The sequence below is a fragment of the Podarcis cretensis genome (assembly GCF_951804945.1).
Source record: "Podarcis cretensis genome assembly, chromosome: 9".
NCBI classification, from domain to species: Eukaryota; Metazoa; Chordata; class Lepidosauria; order Squamata; family Lacertidae; genus Podarcis; species Podarcis cretensis.
This window is the reverse complement of record NC_137178.1, coordinates 49,313,679-49,339,026: the sequence shown is the minus strand read 5'-3', so window position 1 is coordinate 49,339,026 and position 25,348 is coordinate 49,313,679. Positions and strand designations below refer to the sequence as shown.

Sequence of the window (25,348 nt, the reverse complement as noted above, 5' to 3'; positions counted from 1 at the left end):
CTTCAGAGGGAGTGTAACCCCATCTAGAGCATGCAACCTCCTTTCCATCCAGTCTAGGGAACTGCCCACTGACAGTGCCTCAGTGTTATCTGGATTGAGCTTCAGTTTGTTGGCTTTCATCCAGTCCATTACCAAGGCAAGAAAAGGTCCAGCACCTCCACTGCCACACCTGCAGATGGAAAGGAGAAATAGAGCTACGTGTCACCAGGATATTGCTGACTACGTACTCCAACACACCTGATAAGCTTACTTAGCGGTTTCATGTAGATGTTGAACAGCATAGGGGATAAAATTGAACCCGAGGAACCCCACATTGAAGGCTCCTCAGAGCTGAGGAGCACTCCCCAAGCATCACTCTCTGGAAACGACCATCCAAGTAGGACCAGAACCACCGCAAAGCGGTGGTACTCACCCCTAACTCAGACAGCAACTCCACAAGGATAACATGGTCAATGGTATGAAAAGCCACTGAGAGGTGGAGAAAAATTAATAGGGACACATTTCCCCTGTCTCTCTCCCAGCAGTGATTATCATATACGGTGACCAAAGCAGTTTCTGTGCTGAAACTGGGCTGAAACCCCGATTGAAGGATCTAGAAAATCTGTTTCCTCCAAAAGCACCTAGAGCTGGTTACAATCACCTGCTCAATAACCTTGCCCATTACAATATTAATATTTCAGTTTTGCAGTAGAAACTTGAAAATACTCTGCCCATTGCAAAATGGCCAAAAATTGCTTTATAACTTAATTTGCAAAATGCTTTACAATTGTTAGCTTGCTTCCAAAACATTTCTGGGTGACAGATCCCCACTGTGCCCCTTTCCCCCTCTTTACAAATGGAGAACCAATATAACCAGGGAAGTCTTTCTTTCTAGGACAAGTGTAAGCGAGGGGGAGGAATCAAACACCCTCTTCCATTTTAACTCGTGTAAACAGACCCAGGCTGCAGCTAAGCTGATTCTTTCTTGTTTTATAAATAGAACATGCCAATGCAATCCTTTCCTTCCCTCACTCTAGCTGCCCGTCCTGCTAGTAAATATTGCAGGATGGTGTAGTAGCTATTTTACTGCAAGTACAACCAGACAGCTTGTGAGAAAATGACAAGGAGGGCCGATAGCAGTTAGCACTTTGTGGACATTCCAGAGGGAAGAGCATCTGCATTAATGACACGCAGGCTTTGGCAGGAGGGAAGAGAACGTTAAAATCATGTCCACAAACACTGCGGTTCAGAGGAGCTGCACTAAACAGAATCTCTCAAAGAGAAGCCTAGAATGCATAGGGGAGTGTTCTGCGAAACGAAAAGCTAGCTGGGGTATTCTCACCAGTCAAGGTCAGTACAGCGATCATTTCAACAAGCCGATGGAGGCTCCAGAATTTTCTAATGTGAACCATTTTTGCAACATCAATTTTATATCGTGACTGTTTTCCTAAATTAAATATTTCAATGTAAATATTAATTTGTGTTATTGCATTATAATAGAAAGATAGACACAGCTCTAATCTAGTTTTCTTTTAGTGTGAAATTAGCTACAGCATGTTTTGTCTGAGGTATGCTTTTGCAGATGTTGAAGTCACATTCAATATACAGCAAACCAAATGCCAGTGTTGCTAAGTACCAGGGACTGTTTACAGATCTGAAGGGCTGGAGTGACCTTATATGTAAATTGTAAATATACATGGGGAGGCAAACAAGGCAGGAGACCTTGGAAGAACTACATGTGACATGCAAATACTGCAGATATTAGTTAATATTATATCATCTGTCTGTGTGCACCTGCATTCAGAAGCACTGTGATGCATACAAAATAAGTTTACAATAACTATGAAAGGAGCTGTGGAATTTGTTATAAGTTCCTGTCATTTATATGCTACCAAAAATCAATAAACTTGGGTCCCCTCCACCTGAGTATCAGTTTATTTCAGTTCCACTTTGGAATCATTATTGAAATATATAGATTCATTTATTAGAGAATTGGTTCCAGCTTAGGGTCAAACTAGATGTGATGCTAACTAACCACAACCCAGAATTCTGGGCTTGGAATCCCCCCTCCTAAAAAAGCAACAGCTGCCATGGAGGCTCCGATTCAGATCTGGACTGTGGCACAGAGGAGAAGGTTTTTACCCATTTCCTCCATGCCATTTTCCCTGCCCCCAGGTGTTACTAGTCATGGGCAGAACAATCCTACCTGGAGTCTGAGGGGAAGGGAGGAATGTTGTGACAGATCTATCACCACATCCAAAGCCCCATCAGATTGTGCAAACCATGGTGGAATGTGGGGAGCAGGTAACTTCACAATTTCCCCCTTCACCAGCCTAGGATCAGGCACGTCAGGGATCTATGGGTCTCTGGATCCAGTGGGTGCATTCTGCTTTTTACCACCAGTGGTAGCTTTCCATCCTCTAACTTTGCAATGCCCCCACGACTTGTGGCACTACTATCCACAGGTAAAGGGAAGTGCCAGTCATACTATTTATCATGAGGCCACTAGGCTGGGACATATCGCAGCTTTCCCAATTGGAGCGGGTCTCAACTGCAGCAAATTAAGGCATAAACGCCTGTTGGAAAGCTGCCAAAGGCAGCCTCCACAGAGGCAAAGAAGTCCATTTTGCAATGCCTCGTGAACGTGTTAGGAGAAGCCCAGGTAGCTGCCCTACATTTTTCTAACAATGGAGCAATTTGTAGAAAAGGTGGCTGTGGTTGCTGCAGACCTGGTAGAATGGGATGTTAAATTAACTGGATGGGGTAATTTAAGAGTACCATATTGATACACACCCTGATCCATCTAGGCAAAGTGGATGAGACTTTCCCCCTGCGTAGATATAAACATGGTGTTTATGTATTTTATCCTAGCAATATACACATTTAGTGCTCTACAAACATCCAGTGAGTGCCAAGCCTTATCTAACAGATGGGATATATTATCTATAAGAGGATATCTATGTAAGATAATATAGGTTTAAAATAAACAAACAAGCCTAATTCTTGTAGTTGATGCATTACCAGATTCAAAAGGTCAGATTCAATAACATTTTGCATTCTGGAGTTTAATAACCTAAAACTCATATTAAGATGATCATTTTAAGGCACCAGGCAAAATCCAATGTTAGACACACTCAGAGCCAGTGGCGTAGCGTGGGTTATCAGCACCCGGGGCAAGGCAAGTAATTTGCGCCCCCTAACCCATGGATTTGTGCCCCCTAACCCGTGGATTTGCGCCCCCTAACCCGTGGATTTCCCTAACCCCCAGATGTTGCGCCCGGTGCGGCCGGCCCCCCCTGCACCCCCCACGCTACGCCACTGCTCAGAGCAGACCCTTTGGTATGTAATGCACAGTGGCTGCTTTCAGATACCACATACTTCAACCCTCCAGTTGTTGTCTGGAGCACTGGGAAGAAAAACATGCCTCCTTCCTTCCCATTTCCTCACCAAGCCAAGTTTGCAAAATACAATTGACAATCTTCGTTTGGAGGAATCACCTCTAGTTTGCTGGTTCAGACATCAATAAGAATCTGTTTTGACAAGCCAGAATGTGCTACATTAGGCTGGATGTGTCAGAGGAGGAGGGAGTTGTGTGCACAGAACAAAATCCTGATCCAAACCACATAGACTGTGGGATCAGAGCATGTGACATATGAATGCTGTCGGAATACCTTGGTGTTAGACTCCTTTTGAAAGAAATTATGTAGGATGAGTAGGAAAAGAAAAAGGTAAAGGACCCCTGACAGTTAAGTCCAGTCGCAGGCCGAGGGAGCCAGAGTTTGTCTGCAGGTAGTTTTTCTGGGTCATGTGGCCAGCATGACTAAGCCGCTTCTGACGCAATGGAACACTGAAACCAGAGCAGTGCACGGAAACGCTGTTTACCTTCCCGCCGGAGTGGTACTTATTTATCTACGTGCACCCCTCTTTTTTGGCATGCTTTCGAACTGCTAGGTTGGCAGGAGCTGCGAACAAGCAGTTCGATGTTTACATCACATGATGGGTCTAACCGTGGAACAGGATATTCCAGGCGTTTCTCAGGAATCTGTTCTTTGTGTAACTTGAGACCTTCCTGTTGCTTGTGTGAAGGAAGTCTGATGCAGTTGCTCGGAGGAGACTGAGTGAGCAGACATGCTTTTTGTACAGTGCAGTCAGAAATAAAGTAGAGATGAAATAGACTTTCTGACTGTTATTCTTTCTCCTGCTGCTATGCAAGGGGGAAGGGGGTGTGCACCTTTCATCAGGGAGGTGTCACCTTTCAAGATCCCCCTGGTCCGTCGGGATCCCAGCCAGGGTAGGTCACCAGCAAACAGGCCCCGACAAGCCTGGGAGGGGTGCCAGCCTTTCCCGAGGGGGCCAGTTTCCAACATCAAACCACCGACCTTCTGATCGGCAAGCCCAAGAGGCTCAGTGGAAGTGGTGGAGCTTCATGCTCCGGCACCGAGGGGGGGGCGACGAGAGCAGGCGGGGGTGGGGCTGGAGCGCATCCTGGGGGCTGGGTGCACTGCCTGCGGGGGCGTGGCGCCCAGCACGGGTGGGGGGCAGCCACGATGGCACCCTGCCGGGATCACGCTGCTAGGGGCACTCCTCTTCCTCCACCAGTGCTCAGTGGTTTAGATCACAGCGCCACCCGCGTCCCTGCAGTACTGTAGAAGGGGCAATTTAACCCTTTCTCTCATGATATTTTCCCCCTCCCCCTAACCTTCCCATGCCATTCACTTTCCCTGTGAGTCTGTTGTATCAGCAGGCACAGCTGAACGTCGTTCTTACTGAAAATTTGGTCTCTTTTCAGTAGTCCACGCCCTTTTAAGTCAATCCAACCTCTATACCTGTTTGTACTAACGTTGTTGTTTAGTCGTTTAGTCGTGTCCGACTCTTTGTGACCCCATGGACCAGAGCATGCCAGGCACTTCTGTCTTCCACTGCCTCCCGCAGTTTAGTCAAACTCATGTTGGTAGCTTCGAGAACACTAACCAACCATCTTGTCCTCTGTCGTCCCCTTCGCCTTGTGCCCTCTATCTTTCCCAACATCAGGGTCTTTTCCAGGGAGTCTTCTCTTCTCATGAGGTGGCCAAAGTATTGGAGCCTCAGCTTCACGATCTGTCCTTCCAGTGAGCACTCAGGGCTGATTTCCTTCAGAATGGAGAGGTTTGATCTTCCTGCAGTCCATGGGACTGTACTAACATACAGCATTTATATGGTTATATGACACAAATTACTTTTAAGAACCATCGACTTAAACTGTTCACTTAAACACATGCTTAAATCCCTCCAATGTAAATAAATCTCAACTGAACATACTTAGCTTTTCAGTGTTTCACGGAGTAAAGGTAAAGGTAAAGGTACCCCTGCCCATATGGGCCAGTCGTGTCCGACTCTAGGGTTGTGCGCCCATCTCACTTAAGAGGCCGGGGGCCAGCGTTGTCCGGAGATGCTTCCTGGTCACGTGGCCAGCGTGACGAAGCTGCTCTGGCGAGCCAGCACCAGCACAGCACACGGAAACGCTGTTTACCTTCCCGCTATATAGCGGTACCTATTTATCTACTTGCACTTAAGGGTGATTTCGAACTGCTAGGTGGGCAGGAGCTGGGACTGAAAGACGGGAGCTTCACGGAGTAGATCAAGCTAATACTTCTAGTCAGAGGAAGAGGAATGATACAGGTATGTCACTTAAAACATTTTACAGATGACTTTAACTGACGTTTAAACAAGGAGCGTTGCAGATATCATTTGCTATTAATATAACTGCCATTTTGTTAAAGGGTAGAATTTGAATCTTTAGAAGACATTATTATAGCTTTGAATTTGATTGGAGACAGATTACAAGTTTGTTTCTGTATAAATCCATTAACCAGCCCACTTCAGTGGGTCAAAATACATGAGACACCAGAGATTCATGGCCATCATATCTCCCAACAAATCTTTAAACACTAGCTGATGTCCTGGAGCAGCAGCGTTGAGAAAACAGGATTCAATCATCCTCCTAGTCTGGATTTCCTGATCTCCCATCTCCCAAACTTCACAGGGTGGCAGATAGAGGTCCCTGCATTTTTCTTTTGCACAAAACTAATAGCCACTCAATGGGGTGCAATTTAGGTTGAGAAAACTGTGCAGAAAGTTTAAGCATCACTCCTTCAGTACCATTGCTCAAATTCAAATTCGAGCCCTCAGTCAGTAATTTAAGTTAAGAATAGAAACAATGGGAGATATGACTACAGATCTGTCACATCCTGTGGAGCTTGGCTTTATTGCTCATGGTTAAGGTGGCAGATCCAAAAAACCTAAATGGATTGGCATGTGTCAGTGGAAAGATTGGCATGTGAGCATTAGGATATTCATAGAACCAATTATCTATTATAATCATACATAATAAATATTAAAATAGTAATGGTGCTATTTATCTGATTACTTGCAATGCACATTTAGGCTGCAGTTTCTAGAAACAAGTCCCATTAGGCCTGGCTTCTGAATAGACCTGTATACTTTTATGCACTATATATATTGTACAATATATTTTACATTTTCTAGATCTCTCAAGCTCCTTTCGCCTTCAAACTAATTAAGGTACTTTTTAAAGCTCTGTATAAGATATATACGATGCCAATTCCTACTGATTTTGTTGGAAAAGGCAAGCATGTGCTTGTCTCTCTCCAACAGAAATAAATTGGTTTTAAAAGTACTTCTCTTTGCTAGATCATGTCTGTTGTCATGGTGAAAAGGAAAGCTGAGAGGAGATATTCATAATCATGTGGTATATCTTTAATTTGGGACATTTTGATTAGAATTTCACATGCTGAGATTATAAGGAGCATTGTGCAATAACTTTAACATGGCTCCTGAATGGGGGAAAGGTGTATGGGAACAGGAAACAGCCTTGCAGTCTTCCATCTAGTTCTGGATAGTCTCCTACTACACTCAAAGGCAGTAGCTCTCCAGGGTATCAGACTGGAGTCCTTCCCAGTGCTGCCAGAAAATGCCAGGGATTGAATTTGAGACTTTCTGTCCACAAAGCAAGGACTCTACCACTGAATTAATACAGCCCCTGCTCTCTCTGCTGCAGATGGGCAAATGCTTGCTAACGAGAAAAAAATATTTCTGTTTCTCTCAAATCTTAGGTATTGTTGTCCCCATATCCTTCCCTTACAAATTCCTTACCCATCACTTCTGGGTCCATTAAGCTTAGCAGCCCTCTCACCCTTTCCTTAAGGAAGCATCAACATTCTCACACAGTTCCTGCTGGGCCGCCAATCATTCACCCACATTTCTGAGGACAACGGCAGCATGGGGGTAAACAGGCCATGTCTACAAAATCCCATCTTGTATCCGTGTAAATGGAGATGGAATGTCTCTGCAGACAAGATCCCATATGCACCTACTTGACTGCTTCGATCAGCAGAACTGGCACTGTTACAAGTGCCACATAATACCGATTTTCACATTTGTAAGAACTCAATCTTTTAGTGTGGCAGCACCTACACTTTGGAACTCCATGCCTATTGACATCAGGCAGGCACCTTTGAGGAAGGTCCTCTAAAAATATTTTTGTTTAGTTAAGCCAACCCAGATATTTAGAAAGTTGTGGCAGGTTTTAATCTGTTTTTAGTTTATTGTTACTTTAACCTTTCTAAAGTCTTGATTTATTGCTGTGAATTCTTCTTATTGATTTTTTTCGTTGTTTTTTTTTTGTAAACCACTTTGAGATTATTTTACACTCAAACTATATAAATTTCATATAAATATGAAATAAATAAAATAAATAAAAGCTGATCTTACATGTTGGGTTTCCCTTCTAGCATGGCTAACGAAAGAGAAACATATAATCCTATAGCATATTAACTTAGGTCTTCCACAATACCTGCTTTTGCCAAATGTGTGCATAAAACTAATTGTCTTATAACTTTAAATACAGGGGTCATGTAGATAAACTTTTTATTATATATAAATATCTATGGATATGACAGGAAGCAGCTCATATAGACTATGTTTGGCATAATTTATTAGACAAAGCTTCATTTGATTTTTGATTCAGATCCACTGGAAACAATCCATATTCATAATGAAAATGATATTTTTTTATTACACGTTTAACTTGTAAAATGACTTGCAGCTTTTATTACATTTGCTCCCACAATAATCCTGTGAGGCAGATTACAATTCTTCCTATTGAGCTGAAGCTAAGAAATTGTCTTCCTGAAAAGCAGCTGACCAATTTATAGTGGATGTTTTGATTTGTATCCAGACCCAATTCTACATCACGTTATCTATTATAAAATGAAACAACAATTATACTTTATTTAAACTATGCATTATTATATTTAAACTATGAATTATTTCATGCACTGTGTTTCTATGGAGGAACGAAAGCTGGCTTATTCCTAAACTCAGGGCTTTGGATATCTGTTTACTGCAGAGGCTTTACAGGTGAAGGTTCATATTATAATGAGTGCAGAGCTCCTTCTAAAATGGCTGAAGTGTATTAATAGGCAGCAGCAAAAGGAAGAGTTTTATTTCCTTGTTTAACATGAGCCGGATTTATAATTGCGATTGGCTGGAAATGCCATGGGGAGATGGAGATTTAGGTACTGTATACATTTCTAAATCATTCTTTGTACTTGACTGTTCGTTATAATTCTTAGCCTTATCTCTGCAGTATTACAGAACTGTATACTCCAGTAAATTAGATACCAGCTGGCTTGGAATGCAGAGTCTAAATATAACTTGAAGTAGTTTGCACTTCAGTCAGAGAGAAAAGAATCATAGGGAGATTGTTTTTGAATAAAGAGTATTTTTGCAACTGCCTTTCTAAAAAATATATTTTTTATTTGAGACAGCTGGGTACCCAATCCCATCTCCATTACAAAAAATGGGAAAGCTATGAGAGCAGAAGGTCACTGAAAAACATGCAACAATTCTCTAAAATAAATATACATAGTGTATACCAGTAGTCTTATTACAATCTACAAGTCTGTCTGCAGTAGAACCAATCACAAAAAGTCACTACCAGCCAAGACAGGTTGCTGAGTTTCATACACTCCAACTTAGCCAGGAAGGAAACTCAATGACCCTATTTTTCCCTTTGAGAGTGGCTTTTAAAAATGTTATTAGCGTGCTCAAGAGCACTTCAGGTTTCATTATCATTTCCATAATAATCTTGAGAAGTTAACTGTCTTGGAGGGAGGGAGATGCTTTTTGACTAGTGCATTTATACATATACACAGAGACGCAAAACTCCAGTGGACTACTTCCTTCCAAACCACCCAAACAGATAATAACAGGGGTGGGGAACCAGTGGCTCTCAACATGTTGCAGGACGTCAACACCCATCAACCCTAATCACTGATCATGCTGTCTGGAAATTTTGGAAGTAGGCACTCCAATAATCTTTGGGGGGCCACTGATTTCCTTCCACTGTTCTTTAAGAACTAGATCCAGTTTAAGACAAAACACCCTCTTAAACAGAAATAGGGATGTTAACATGTACATAAGTGTGTTTCCATTTTCACCCATGGAATGTTGCAATGTACACCCTGATGTGAACAGTAGTGGGCAGAGATACCCTGAATGCTTGGTGGAAAGCAGGACTTGGGTTATTTTCCAGCACCATGGGAAAAATAAAATCGTGTCACTGCGGCAATGAAATGTGCAGGCATTTTTCTGCATAGCACAAGTGAACACATGTAAAAAGAGGCACAGGAATAGATAGTTGATGTAGCATAGATAAGGATAAATATGATTTGTGGAACTGCAACTGCAATGCTGGATTCAGATTTTTTAAAAAAACCTGTGAAGTTAGGATCTGGGATCTTTTCCTTATCCAAAGTTCAAAATGCTAGAGAGATGTTAATAAGGTACTTTATATGCTTGCTACCATTTCCCAGTGCAGCAGCTCTTAACAAAGTCTTAGGGTGGCAGCTCAGTTTGGCAGTAAAACAAATTGGCACAAGAGAGAGAGGAATTTTCTGCAGTGAGGATGCATCAGTGTGGTTGTAAACAGCAGCCGCTAATAATTTGTTGCAAGAAGAGCAACATTTTCTTCTTGTTTTGTGATTGTCAGATATACATATTGATTAGGATTTTTTAAGTGCTGATTGCTTTTCTAGCATAAACTAAAGGTGGATTTAGGATAAGTTTCATAAATTGTACCAGGACATCCATGTACCTTAGAAGAGACCTGTTCAATGCAATGGGTGGTCACCAGAGTTCTCATGTTAACTTTTGGCAACTTTTTTGTTATCATCATATGAATACCATATTTGGGTCTTATATTAAGGTGGACCCTACATTTTGCTGTTGAAATTGCTTACTTTCTGCAGCATCCTAGAACTACAAAACAAAGCAATATTTCTGCAAGGCAGAGCAAAGAGTTGCAATCTCCATCTGGAAGCAACACTGGATTATAGATATTTCAAGCCACCTTCTGACTAGTCAACTTGCATTTCCATTCTAATGTGTTAACACTCAAGAAAGTCCCATTGATCTCAATAAGACTTGTTCTCAATTAACTAAGTGCTAGGGATGGGGGAAATTAGATTTAGCTTCCTTTGCAAGTGAAGCTTGCATCTGGTGCCTTTTACATTTGGCACCAATTGCAAACCCCTAGGATTGCTTCCACTCAGGATATCTCACTTGAGAACTCTGCCAAAAATGGGTTTGCAAACCCCAGAACTCCCAAGTGCAGCTGATCCCAACAGGAGTTGTGCTGACTGCAAGTGCCTTTTGGAAGGGATCTTCTTTTGCATTCTGGATGCAAAGGAGGAAGGGAAAGAATTGGGAGCAGACACCGAGTGCACTCCCATTTCTTTCCTTTTGAAGCTGGGTCACCCAACATCATGGTCAAAGTGGCCTATGGGTTGGTGGTGAAGGAAGTGGCCAGATCCTGTTCCCTATTTTCAGGTGGGATCGTGTGAATTTTTTTTTACTTTATCATCTTTTTCTACATTTACAAAATAATTAATTTAATATTTAAACTGAAGGATGGGGTTTATATTTAAATAGGAATTATGTAGGATTGGGGTTGTCTAAAGATAAAATTGATCATCAGTTTATTATTTTATATGAATTAAAACATATCCATTTTTGTAATTTAAACTATACGGTGGTATTTATTATTCCACAGGTTCTTGGGCAGATCGCTCACCACTGCATGATGCAGCAAGTCAGGGACGCCTCCTTTCTCTGAAAACTTTAATTGCACAGGTAAAAATGTTAAAGTATTTCAATCACAGTACGTTTCCCCTCCCCCATTCTTTGTTACAATCCAGTGTTTTAATATGAAAATTACTGACATTCTGAACTAGCAGGTAAGAGATAGCTAAACAGCAAAATTGTAAATGACAAAAAATCTCCATCCAATCTTATTAACTGCTCTAATGTATAAATCCCACTATCAACCCACTTCTTCCACCAAGAGAATTAATTTAGTATGAGCATATGGGTCAAAGTATAACAAGACATAAACCACATCTCCCATCTGCTGAGATTGCAGGTGGAAATAATCCTTCCCTTTTTATATACATAGATCCTAATGCCATCAATCCACATGGAGTGCCAACTATATCAGGTGGTATTTACCACTAGTTCTACTCAGAATATATCCATTGAAATTAATAATTCATCTGCGTGGGATTTAGGTTGTATTCCACTAATCACCTTCATGATTACGCATGTAGGGGTATTTGCCAGAAAAAGAGGCTTGCCAATAGCTTGTATGAGCTAAGAAGGCAAGCCTTAACATATAAATTAGGACCTGGGAAATCAAAACTTCCAGTATTTACAACTGCATTTTCTAATATGAAAAACTAGGTGGAGAGGCCCTAGGAATCAGGTTTGGAGCTAGTACCAGCCCTAACTGTAGCATTTTATAGCTATATATCAGGGAGAGGCATTCTAGAAAATGGAAAAGTGAACAGTATCTTTTCCCCTCCTTTCCTTCTCTCTGTATAAAGTAGTGAGGGAACTTTTTAAACTTCATAACTTGCAGCTTCCCAAGCCATCCCAAGCCAGGAAAGTTACTGTAACTACTCCAGTCAGTTTATAACACTGTTTGCTCTAAAACATTTGTTTGGATTAACAATTAAAAAACTTAAAAAATATATTGGGTGGACTTTACGAATGGAAGGAGAGGGGAGGCAATATTTGCAGACCCCAGAATCCACCCAAATTTTGGAGCTGTTGAACCCCAGATCTGGGTGGAAGGTGGTAAAAATTGTTAATGGAAGTGTCTGCTGGGTCAAAAACCCTTCTGTGAGCACAAGGGGACACCAATTAGATTTCACCCTTTGATTTTAGACCTTATGCTGGCTAAGTAAAGTAAATTTTGCCTATAATATTCTGTCACTTGGACAAACTGGCTTACAGCTGTTAGTTCCTTTCCTGTTTAGGGATACAATGTAAATGCTCTGACCATTGATCAAGTGACTCCACTACATGAAGCATGCCTAGGAGATCACGTAGGATGTGCAAGAATTCTTCTTGAAGCAGGAGCAAATGCAAGTATTATTTTCTAAATAAAAGGATTTTCTTCTGTATGTAAGAACATAAGAATAGCCTGCTGTAGATCTTGCACTTATATCAATGTACTGTATGTATATTGTGGCTGGAAGACTCTCAGGTGGCATTCAATGCTTTCAATGGCAAATTTTACTGAACATCATTACAAGGTGGTATACAAGTTTCCTACCTCTGTTCCTTTCTTATCATCTGCATGTTGCCAACTCTTTCATTCTCCTGATTTTTCATCGTTTGAGGGGGGAGGAGGGGGGAGACAACCTATATTCCCAAAGCAGAAATATAATATGTAAACAAGTATTTTAGTTCTACTCATAGCAATATCCAATACTTTAGGTGAATGCTACAACAATTGATGGAGTGACACCCTTATTCAATGCATGTTCAAGAGGAAGTGCATCTTGCGTAGAGCTTCTATTGGAGTATGGTGCCAAAGCTCAGTGGGAGACATGCCTCCCTTCTCCAACTCACGAAGCAGCTAGCAGAGGTAAGAAAAGAGACTAGCTGAATGAATCAAAAACTACATCAGACATTGTAAATCCAATTCCTAGTATGAGAGATGAATTGCACTCTCTTTTCACTAGGTCATAGTGACTGTCTAGAACTGCTGATCTCTCGGGGCATAGATGTTGACCAAGATATTCCTCACCTGGGAACACCTCTATACGTGGCTTGCATTTCACAGCAGAAACAATGTGTACACAAGCTACTGCATTCAGGTACATAAGGTTAATTAATATATTTTTACTTTGCTTCTTAAACTGGACCAGAGTTTCACTGTAATGCATAGTGTATTGTATTGCTATGAATGAATTAGTACATTTGATCTGACCACCTTGTTTTGCTACCTTATCTGCTAGGGTGCAAGTGTAAACATTCAAATGTACACATATCCTAACACATGCATTTTCCTAAAAGGATAATCTTGAGTTCATCTTTCTTGAGATACTTACTGGATATGATTGTGTGTGCACAGACAGAATTACATTGATTTTTATAACCGTGCAAAATTTGAGGGATTTAGTGTGGACCATCCTAGTCTGCTTGCTCTGAGGAGCCAACAATAGGCACACCACAATTTATTTTAAAATGAGTAAAGTTTTAAAGATGACAACATGCCAATGTAAAACAAATAAATAGCAGCAAAAACAGTTTTGTGACTTGAAATGCCACTACAGAAAAGTACAGAAAATAATAGGTTAATAATGCATAAACATGTGAGCCCAGCCACATGTTGCCTGGAACATTTACTTAATTGATGTTACAGAGACAGAAGGAAAGGAATAGAGCTTGATCTAACAGTTTTTAAAGACACAGCCTTGCTATGTGGAAAGGGAAAGTCCCAGGGAGTAGAAAAGCTTACAGTCATACAGAATCCGTTCCGGAAATCTGTTTGAATTACAAAACGTTCGGAAACTAAAGTGCACCTTCTGATTGGCTGCAGGAAGCTCTTGCAGCCAATCAGAAGCCGCAGTAGCCCCGTCGGACATTCAGCTTCCAAAAATAGTTTGCAAACAGGAACAGTCACTTCCGGGTTTGCGGCGTTCGGAAGCCAAAATGTTCGAGAACTAAGCTGTTTGAAAACCAAGGTACAACTGTATATGTAAAATAGCAGTTTTTTTGTCTCATGAGAGCCAGGTTGGAGTTTGACTGGAGGAAATACAAGTCACAGAGAGGAGTGCTAAGGTTGAGATTGTTGTTGTTACCTGTCCCAGTGAGAAAGGAATAAGATGGTAATACTCCAGCTTCTGGAATTCTTGTTATGACAAGAAGGAACCCTGTTAAAGACAGCAAAACATTCCCCTTTAGTAAGATACTGGCTGGTACCTCTCTGTAAAGGGTCCTGACTAATTCCAAAAACAAACTAACAAACATGGATTGGAGACAAGGAAGCATGGAGCAGTTAAAGGTAAGGACGCAACCTAGCTAAAGCCTAAATGAATGAAAGAAGCAGCACACTTCCACATACCAGGACAGGAGTAGTGCATCTTAGAAAATATTGATGTGGAGCAGCCTCCCAATAAAATGAACAAGTTGGGGGATGCCATGTGCACCCAGTTATGGGGGGGGGGGGGAGAGAGAGAAAAATCTTCTTACTGCCAAACCCTGAATGCAAAAGGAGCTTTTCACATAAGGCTTGGACTTGTTTAGCAGCAAAGTACATGAGTGAACAATTCTTAGGACATCCAAGGCTACATTTCCTGTTGACAAAGAAGGGGGTGAGCATTGACATTCTTAAGAAATGTAAATGGAATATTCTTGCCCCGATGACCTCAGTTTGTTAACAATGTGCCTCCACCTTGCGAAAAAGAGAATGGACTTGGATTTCTCCAGATGGGCAAAAGGATTAGTTAATTTAATTAGGACATGTTATGCTTTCCAGTTGATAATCATTTATTCTCAGTGGGTTTTGTGTTGTTGTTTTTTTGCTGAATTAAGGGTATGTTGCATTAGATTAGATCCTGGATTCTGGAATTAATTGGGTCATGGCGCAACCTCTTGCTTATGACTATCATGTGCTGGAATTATTGTTGACTCATACACAGACTGGGCCTTTCCTTGTCCATCACAAGGATACGCTTATGGTCCAGAGCAGAGTCAAATTATACATATAATTTTGGGTCATGTATAGAATTCCAACTGAACCAAGACAATTAGTAAAAATTTGTTTAGCTAAAATCATGACGCACCCACAATAATTACATTAAGTGTCATTTGCTCCTTCTTCTCACTTACCGTACTTACATTGTATTTATTTTAAACAACCTGGTTTTAAGATGAAGATGTTAATCTAGAGCCAATTAATTTAAAATTCTCTAGGAATAGGAATATACAATATCCATAACTAGCCTGCATTATATGCACTATATAGGATATTTCAAATGATGACAATTCAGCTTTGCATTCATTTAAAGATTGAGTTCCATCTTCAGCAAATCTCAGATCTGATCTTTTATAATGTGAGGATGACAACATCAGCATCCACATCACATAGCTGAAAGTAAGCCTGTGGTACCCCCTTTCTCACCTTGTCTTCCAGACTCTTAATTATTCTTGTTGCCCACTCCCAGGTCATTGCCAACTTGTCTTCAACTCAGGGCATAAAACCGGAAGAGATTATAAACAAATGAGGACTAAGCATTGTTTAGAGTAATGTTATTGTTTATTGAGCCTTGGAAACAATTTTCTCTTAACACAAATAAAATAGCATTTTAATTTCATAGCCTATTGTCTCAAGCAGTTGATATCCCTGCCAACTTTGTATAATCAGATTTCATGTGAAAGGGTGCCTGGGAATGGTAATGGATTGGATGACTGCCAATAAACTGAAATTCAATCCTGATAGGACAAAGACTTGGTGAGGGTGTTTGGCCTGTTCTGGGTAGGCTCATACTCCCGTCTGAAGCTTTAGTTTCAAAGTATGAGAATGCTATTAGATCTGGTGCTTTCTATGCAAATTTAAATAGCCTTGGTGGCACAAAGCACCTTTAGACCAGGCATAGGCAACCTCGGCCCTCCAGATGTTTTGGGACTACAACTCCCTGATCCCTAGCTAACAGGACCAGTGGTCAGGGATGATGGGAATTGTAGTCCCAAAACATCTGGAGGGCTGAGGTTGCCTATGCCTGCTTTAGACAGCTAAAGCTGGTGCACCAGCTATGGCCTGTCCAAAATAATCCAGAATTATTTGTGCCAGTATTGGATTATTGTCATGTGTTATACAAGGATCTAAACTTGAAGACAATTCCAAAACCACAGTTAGCACAAAATATATCTGCTATGCTACTTACTTGGAGCACCTTTTGCCAGTCATTAATCTTCATGATTACTCCCAAATAATTTCTGGAGGGTTTTACTCATCCCTAGCTAAGTATGCACTACAATCCATTATCCTTAACAGATATAGGGAATATACAACAAAATTAAGAAAATTGTTGACAACCTTAGCAATACTTTTATATAAAGTATTTGGTTCCAGTGTTTAGAATAAGAATCTAATTTTTGAGAACAAGAATTTAGACATTGTGATTTGGCTTTGATTTAATTAATATAAATTCCTCATTAATTAATATATATTCCTATTTTTCCTGTTCTAAATCTATAGGTGCTAATGTACAGAAAGGAAAGTTTTTGGAAACTCCACTACATGCAGCTGCAAAGCAGTCTAGTGCTGAAATAGCAAATGTACTTCTTGAGTTTGGGGCAGACATAAATGCCAAAAATACAGAGTTTGAACGACCTGTAGATGTAGCTACTCCACGGAGTCTGGTGGAAACTGTATTGCTTCTACAAGAAGGTAAAGGGGATATGTTTATATCAGAGTAGTAACCATGACTTGAAAATTTGGATTTGGCACTTTTAGGAGAAAGCTATGTATAATTTCTGGAAACAGTGAGTACCAGAGCAAATGACAGCAACAACCAAATAAAACTAATTGCCATAAATTTGAAGGGACAGCGATATCCTCCATTTTGGAAAACATGATTGGAATAGAAATCCCACCCCCACAGCCATTGAAAAGTTATACCTGCATGGGGGGGGGGCATTTCCATTCTAATCAAGGATGAGGAGGGAAGTGATAAGCTCCTCCTGAATAATTGCATCCATAATAAAACATCTTCACATCTGTAAGACAGGCATTGCCAATGTAGCACCCGCAAGTGGGAGGTGCCCACCAGTACCTCCTATGGCACCTGTGAAAGGTTTGCCTTTAAATGTGAACCAAATTGAAGTTCTCTCCCATTCTGAGTCAAGAAGCTGCTGAGATACTGAGAACTGCTGCAGGGGTTAGAGAGGTGCACTTGGCTGCTGACCATGGCTTCTTTTATAGTTTTAAATAAAGACCCTCAATACCTCCTCTGTAAGTAAGATATGTTAGGAAAGTTTGCAGCTTGGGGAATTAGATTGGAAAGATCACTTACCGTTTCTGGAGTTCAAAGGCTTTATTTATGCAGGAAGTAGAGATGACAGAGAGAGAGAGTGCAGACATATTGTCTCAACAAGTTGGGAGAGAAGCAAAATGGCTCAGCTTTTAGAGGGGAAGTTATCTTAGAGTCTGCTAGCAAGTAACAGTGCCCTCATGTGGTTTGTAGTAACACATGCATTAACTAGAAGCTCAGAAGAAAGAAATTTATTTGTTATTCTCCAGCAAGGTGAGCCAACTCCCACTCTATGAAAAATTGCATTGAACTCCCCTCCCTGTGAAAACAGAATTTCCTTATCCATTTTTTTTAGGGAAAGAATAGTTCCAAGAAAATGGAGAAGGGAGTTCTGCTAAACACTTGTTAACATTGACAGGCATCTTGTCTGGTGAAGAAAGGTTCCTTCTTCTCTTTCCCCACTGCTACTGAGCTTTGGGTGAATTCTTCAGAGACTCTGTTTTTATTTTCCCTCTATTTTGGTGCTGTCTGTTGCCAAGGGGAGAGCAACACATTTGATTTGAGATGAGACAGCTTCTTAACTTCTTCCTGTAGTCACATTGATACTGGGCTACCTTGAGCAGCTCTGAACTAGAGTGGTTTTCATGTCTAGGACATTTTTAAGGTCTCAGATAAGTCTCAGATTTTCATTTCATGGAAAAACTGCCATTCTTTTCCTCTCATGGAACTGACTCTTCTGTTACAAAACATTTTAAGTGTGCTGCTGAACTTTCACATTCAAATACCTTATATTATTACTTAATTAAATGCCTCAGTGCTTTTTATAGAAAACTGTACTGCAAAATGACAAAACATATGTTGGTAAAAACGGAGGGCACTTCAAATATTCAGTTGACATATTTATGTTTTTTAATGTTATGCTAGTCAACTGTGAGTTTGGGCATACCATAGAACAACTTTTGTCAACCTGGTGACCTCCAGATTTTTGGATTGCAGCTCCCACCATCCCCAGCCTGGGGCTGTTGAGAATTTTAAGTTAAAATATCTGGGGGGTACCAGGTTCCCAAAGGCTTCCATTGTAGGTTGTAATATAATTAACAGATTGCAAATTATTGAAGTAGTGAATTGCCACAATTTCTTTTTCTTTTTATCTACTTACAGCTACTCCATGTTCTCTTTGCCAACTGTGTCGGCTACGTATCCGAAACTACATAGGAAAAGCCAGGTTGCATCTTATACCGCAGCTCCAGTTGCCAACCATGTTGAAAGAGTTCCTGCAGTATAGATAAAGTAGTGACTAATTTTTCAAAACTTGAAAAAAAAAGCAGCCAAGTATTTTACTATATGTTTCATGTGAAAAACTGTTGATATATATCTCACAACTGAAGCTACATTATAATCCAGTGATATTTGGGATTCCTTGAGCAACCTGATGGAGAGGGGCTAATATAATTAAATAAAATAGAATTTGCTAATACTCTTGAAATTTGCTGTACACTTTAATGTAGTGTTCACTGATCAGCCACTTCATTTAATTCTACCTTTCTTTAGGGGCTTTTGTGGGGACTGTTCCTCACACAGCGGATGTGCAGGAATATGCAGGGATTCCGGGGTCATCCAGCTATTTTGTCAGTTACAGCATTTCCCAACCCCCTGTGTATTATTGCTAAGGGAATTTGTCCATTTAAATGCTGTTGCTCTCTCAGAATCTGCTGCACTCTTCATTCATTGGAGGAGGGGGGATGAAGCTAGAGAAAAAGATGGGAGCTGCAGTTGTCAGGAGCAACAGCCTTTTCAGTGGGCTGGAGGCTGGAGTGGCAATGAAGGTGTACTGTAATCCAAAAACTCTCACAGAATGTTGTGTAAGTGAGTGTTGTTCAATGCTTAAGATCTGTACATGTGTTTAAGATCTTTTGTTCACTGGCACAGACAAATTATTGTTTGGTTTTGTTATATTCTGATTCAAGGTGTCTTGTTCTGTGTGTATCTAGAACAATGGGGTGTTAGATGCACTCTATAAATATATATACATATTGAAAGACAATAAAACAGGTGTCTTTTTTTCCTGCTGTCCCTGCTTAAGCACTTCATAAGGAACACCTACTATGAATTAAGTTCCCTTTCTTTTCTGTTGGTTACATGAGGCACTGTACCATGAAGTATTTAATATACAAATCTTTCTACTCCAGCACAAGTTTCATCACATTGACTGGCATTTAAAACTCATTTTGTGTAAATTCTCCTTTTCTCACAGACTCATAGGGTGTTGTTGAGGGGTAGTGAAGGACTTATACCTAACGATGGTATTCATTATTTAACTGTAAAAAAAAAAAAGTATTATTTTGCACACATGAGACTAGACTTATTTTTAAAGCCAAATATGTTGCTAAGCAATCAGAACGTGAGTGTGGGATGAAAGTAGAACTCATAGATTCTTTTGCTTGTATATTTACCATTTAAAAATGGGTGTGCAAGTACTGTAATTTTTATGCTACTCTTAATGAGTAAGGGTGATAAACTCCCTCTGTTGTTTATCATCCAGTGTAAAAAAACAAAAGTCTACATAATAATCTTGCCGTCAGATATATTAAGCTGGTGAGGTAATTTGGAAACAATACAAACACCACAGTTCAATATTCAGGCTTTGCAAGATAAGAGGACTATTTCTCTGCAACAAAGACTTGGGGAAAAGCCAAAACAAACTCTGAATGCCTTCCTAAATGTCAGTCAGATGACACAGACCATGGAAACCTGTTTCCCCCCCTTCCTATTATATTAAAGAAATACCAACCAGACTTCTGCGCAAAAGGGAAGGGTATAAACAAATAGTAAGTGTCCTGAAAAGAAACGGTATACAACACAGATGGGAGTTCCCAGAAGGGATCTCCTTCTATTATAAAGATAAAAGATTCAAATTGACCGAGACCCAAGAAATGAAGAAATTTTTGAGACAATATGAGAAGGAGCTTGGAAAAGTAGAGGAAAGGTTTGGAGGAAGAGAGAGAGATACAGAGGAGAGAAGAGGAAAGAAGGAAAAGGAAAAAGAGAAAGAAGAGAAAGGAAGAGAAAAGGAAGAAGAGGAAGAAGGTGCAGTTGGAGGAGAAGAAGAGGAAGAGGAAGAAACCAAAGGAAACAAAACCACTAGAATTTAAGTCCGATAGACTGATTAGATTGAATAGCAATTAAATACAAAAATGACTCTGAAGTTTTTGTCTTGGAATGTGAATGGTTTAAACGAAAAACTTAAAAGGAATAAAATTGAGAAGGTTTTGAAGAAAAAGAATTTTGATGTGATTTGTTGTCAGGAAACACATGTGGCCAAAAAACATAAACACATTTTGATAAATAATAGGTTAGGGGTTGAATTTATTAACTCAGACGTAAATAAAAAAAAGAGGAGTAGTGATTTATGTCAAGGAGAAATGGGAGCCCAAACTAATTTGTAAAGATGATGAAGGAAGAATATTGGGAGTACAAATCAACCACCAGGGGGAAAAACTTAATGTGGTAACTGTCTATGCCCCAAACACAAATAAAGCAGAGTTCTTTAAAAAAAAATGGAACAAAAACTATTAGATTTAGAGAATCATAAGATGATTCTACTGGGAGACTTAAATGGAGTGCCAGCACCAGAATTAGACAGAAGTGCAAAAAGGAAGAAATTTAACCAAGGGAAATTACCAAGATAGTTTAACAATTTGGAGGAAAAATTAGACTTAATAGATATTTGGAGACATAAAAATCCAATGACGAAGCAATTCACATTCTTTTCAGAACCACATCAGAGCTGGGGGAGGATAGATCAAATATGGGTCTCAAGAGAATTAACGACAAGAGTTTCAAAATGTGAAATACAACCCAGAACCCTCTCTGACCATAATTCAATAGTTTTGGAAATAAAATGTGAAATACAAGATGCGTATAGATGAAGAATAAATGAATATTTATTTGAGAATGCTGAGATTATTGAAAAGGCTAAAGTTACTCTGAAAGATTATTTCGATCTAAACCTTAATAAAGAAACAAACATTGACATAGTTTGGGATGCTAGCAAAGCGGTTCTAAGAGGCTTCTTAATCCAACAAAACTGTTACAGAAAAAAACTAAGAGAACAGAAGAAAGAGGAAATTCTTACTCAAATAAGAGAATGTGAGAAAAAATTAATAATAAATCCTAATGATGAACGGAATAAACAAGTATCTAGAATGCTACACAGTACACAATACTAATAAACCAAGAAGTGGAATGGAGAATTAAGTCAATGAAGCAGAAATTTTTCGAATCAGCAAACAAAACTGGGAAATTATTGGCGTGGCAATTATGAAGAAGACAAAAACAAAACGTGATCAATAAAATAAAAATAGAAGAGCAATTGCTGGAAGACCCAAAGGAAATAAAGAAAAGATTTATTAAATTTTATGAAAAACTATATAAAAGGGAAGATGAAGACATAATTAAAATAGAAAAATACTTAGAAGACCATAGAGGGAAATGTTTAACGGAAGAAGAAAAAACCCAATTAAATAAACCTATAAGAATAGAAGAGATCCAGGAGGCGATAAAGAAGATGAAATTAGGCAAAGCCCCAGGTCCAGATGGATTATCGGCCAATTATTATAAAGTCCTAGAAGAGCATGTAACACCGGTGTTGTGTGATATAATGAACAACATTTTGCGAGGAGGGAAGATACCTGACACTTGGAAGGAGGCGCATATCACATTGATACCCAAACCTGACACAGATAGACTGAATATAAAAAATTACAGACCCATATCACTACTTAGCAACGATTACAAAATCTTTGCAGAAATAATGGCTAATAGACTTAAGAAATGTTTAACAAACCTTATACACTCGGATCAAGCTGGATTCCTCCCAAATAGACAATTAAAGGATAACGTAAGGCACATTATAAATATCATTGAATATCTGGAACTTAAGAATGAAGTTCCCACGGCATTAATTTTCATAGATGCCAAGAAAGCATTCGATAATGTATTGTGGCAGTTTCTACTAAAATGCATGGAGACAGCGGGGATAGAGGGCACATTTATGGAGGGAATAAGAGCGATTTATTCGAGTCAAACAGCCAAATTGATTATCAATAATAATTTAACGGAATCATTTTAAATTTCGAAAGGTACGAGACAGGGGTGCCCTCTATCCCCACTTTTATTTATAATGGTGTTGGAGGTAATTGCAAATAAAATAAGAACAATGTCAGAGATACGAGGAATTATAATTGGGATAAAGGAATATAAACTGAAAGCATACGCAGACGATTTGGTGTTATCATTAGAAGAACCGCAAAAAGTGTCGGTAAAGCTATAGAATTATTAGAGGAATTTGGGAAATATCTGGTTTTAAGTTAAACAAAATAAAAACTAAAATGATGATTAAGAATTTGGGAAAAAATCTAAGAGAAGAATTAGAGTCACAAACTGGAATTAAAGTGGTAAAAAAGGTGAAATATCTGGGAATTTGGTTAACCATGAAAAATATAAACTTAATTGCTGATAATTACATCAATACTTGGAAAGAGATTAAAAAGGATCTAGATACTTGGAATAGGATAAAACTTTCATGGTCAGGAAGAATAGCGGCAATAAAGATGAATATACTCCCGAAAATGTTGTTCTTATTCCAAAATATTCCAGTGATTAGGGGAACTTCGATATTCAAGGATTGGCAAAAAACTCTCTCAAAATTTATTTGGCAGGGGAAAAGGCCGAGAATCAAATTTAAATTACTTACGGACCGGAAAGACAGAGGAGGATTCGCGGTACCAAATTTGAGACTATATTTTGAAGCCTCTTGCCTTTGTTGGATTAAGGAGTGGATTAAATTTAAGAATACGGACTTGCTGGACCTAGAAGGTTTTAACATTAGATTTGGATGGCATGCATACCTGTGGCTCAACAAAGAGAAGGTGCATAAAGGTTTTTCCAATCACATTATTAGAGGACCATTATATGAGGTCTGGGGGGAAAACAAAAAACTGCTTGAAATAAATACCCCCTGGTGGCTATCACCGACTGACGTCTTAACAATCAAAAAAATAAATATGGAAGGCGAAAGAATGACTTATGAAGATCTATTGGTAAGAACAGAAAAAGGATGGAAAATTAGAGCATATGAAGAACTAAAAGATAAACTAACAGGTTGGTTGCAATTTCACCAAATAAACGCACTATGGAATGAAGATAAAAAGATAGGGATGAATGAAAAAAAATCTAGATATCAGGCAGAAATATTAGAAGGTAAATCTAAACTTTTATCTAAAATGTATAATTTTTTGTTAGAATGGGACACCAAAGACGAAGAGATAAAAGAGGTGATGGTAAAATGGGCAATAGATTTTGGATATAATTTAGAATATGATAACTGGGTGAAGCTTTGGAATAAGGGAATGAAATTTACAGCCTGCGTTACACTTAGGGAAAATATGGAAAAAATGATGTACCAATGGTACATCACACCAGTGAAACTGGGGAAAATGTATAAAACTGGAAATAAAGTATGCTGGAAATGTAAGACTAAGGAAGGAAACTTTAACCACATGTGGTGGACTTGTGAAGAAATTAAAAAGTTCTGGGAACTTATATACAACCAATTAAAAAACATATTTAAATACACTTTTTCTATAAAAACGGAAGCCTTCCTATTGGGAATGATTGGAGATGAAATTAAGAAAGAAGATCATACGCTGTTCCAATATGCGACAGTAGCCACTAGGATACTGATAGCTCAAAATTGGAAGACTCCAGACATCCCAACTGTTAAAGATTGGCAAACAAAACTATTTGAATACGTGGAATTAGCAAAAATGTCGCAAAAAATTAGACACCAAAAAGGTGCAAAGTTTATTAATGATTGGAGTAAATTTATAACATACATTGAAGGAAATTTTAGAAGTTTAAAAATCACAGCAGGCTTAATATAAATCTTGCGATGTGTAGATCGTTAACAATGAAACTGCAAAAAAAAGGAAAGGTATTTTTTAAGTAGTCCGAAACCGGGATGGAGGGAGGTCAACATGTGTATATAGGGGTAATAATAATAAGATGATATAACTAAAGAAGGATGGTAATGGATATTTATATTATGCTATGTTGTTAATTTTTGTCTGTTTTGCTGTTGTTTTGTTTAAAGGAAATCAATAAAAAGAAATTTAAAAATAAATAAATAAATAAATAATTTGCTTTTAATACTAACATGACATTTTAGAAACTGCTATTGAGTACATTTTACTAGAGATACCTTCTCTAATTGGCTGCTACAGCTCATTTCCACATGCTCAGGCAAAGATACAAAGCCTCCGTCAGCCAGATGGAGTCTTCAGAGTTGAAGAAGCTGGTTTTGAGGAGATATTTTGAGGGGAAGATAGTAAATTGGTACTGTACCAGGAGTTATCTCAGACACAAGGGGCAGTATGGCAGAAATCAGGAGGGAGGGGAACTCAATTGTGGTAAACTTGACATAAAATCTTGACAAATAGCATCCACTGGGGACAGATGCTAGCAATCTGAATGTGGAACTAGCATATTCTTTAGAGGTTTTATTATTATGAAAGTAATAAATGTTACATGTTATGCATGTAAGCTGTTGTCAAGTGTCAAAAACACCATGTGCTAGGACACACAATACAATCTTAAAAGTATGCACACCGACTAGGAAGTTACCAGGATTTTCAATTAACCAAATGTCAAAGCAAATAAACAAGCATCCTTAGGTTTGTGCTGTGTTCATAGTCAGCAATCCATGAGTTTAACTCACTTGGAGCTAAGTTTCATGGAACTTTTGGGATCATTTATCAGCAAATCTGGCACAGAAAATTTCCCTTTCCTGGGACCAAGGCAACTACGTCTATCAGGAAATCTTGAATAGGTTATCACTCATAATTTAAACGTTTATTAGTTGGTGGTGCTTGTCTTTTTTCTGTTACTTGCGGAGGCTCGCCCCCTCCCCCCAAATCAGCACAAAC

The 25,348-nt window shown here is 39.2% G+C and overlaps 1 protein-coding gene and 1 long non-coding RNA gene across 6 annotated transcripts in view; one reads left to right on the top strand and one right to left on the bottom strand.

Moving 5' to 3' along the window:
- ASB5 (ankyrin repeat and SOCS box containing 5) overlaps window positions 1–19,412 on the top strand; it is a 31,582-nt gene extending 12,170 nt beyond the window's left edge. For 2 of the 4 annotated variants that reach the window (XM_079991437.1, XM_079991436.1), the window contains 6 exons: window positions 11,093–11,172; window positions 12,357–12,464; window positions 12,820–12,970; window positions 13,068–13,202; window positions 16,589–16,780; window positions 18,525–19,412. In XM_079991437.1, the coding sequence (XP_079847563.1) occupies window positions 11,093–11,172; window positions 12,357–12,464; window positions 12,820–12,970; window positions 13,068–13,202; window positions 16,589–16,780; window positions 18,525–18,652 (794 nt within the window). In that variant the 3' untranslated portion in view covers window positions 18,653–19,412. Of the gene's footprint in view, window positions 1–949; window positions 1,330–8,367; window positions 8,556–11,092; window positions 11,173–12,356; window positions 12,465–12,819; window positions 12,971–13,067; window positions 13,203–16,588; window positions 16,781–18,524 lie in introns of those variants that run through there. The other 2 variants (XM_079991438.1, XM_079991439.1) reach the window with 2 other exon arrangements.
- LOC307224558 overlaps window positions 1–25,348 on the bottom strand; it is a 34,550-nt gene that overhangs the window by 7,981 nt on the left and 1,221 nt on the right. The window contains exons 2-5 of one of the 2 annotated variants that reach the window (XR_013842649.1): window positions 24,625–24,717; window positions 18,523–18,637; window positions 14,190–14,261; window positions 12,656–12,744 (exon numbers count right to left, since the gene is read on the bottom strand). This is a non-coding gene — a long non-coding RNA (uncharacterized lncRNA). The remainder of the gene's footprint in view (window positions 1–12,655; window positions 12,745–14,189; window positions 14,262–18,522; window positions 18,638–24,624; window positions 24,718–25,348) is intronic. The other variant, XR_013842650.1, reaches the window with a different exon arrangement.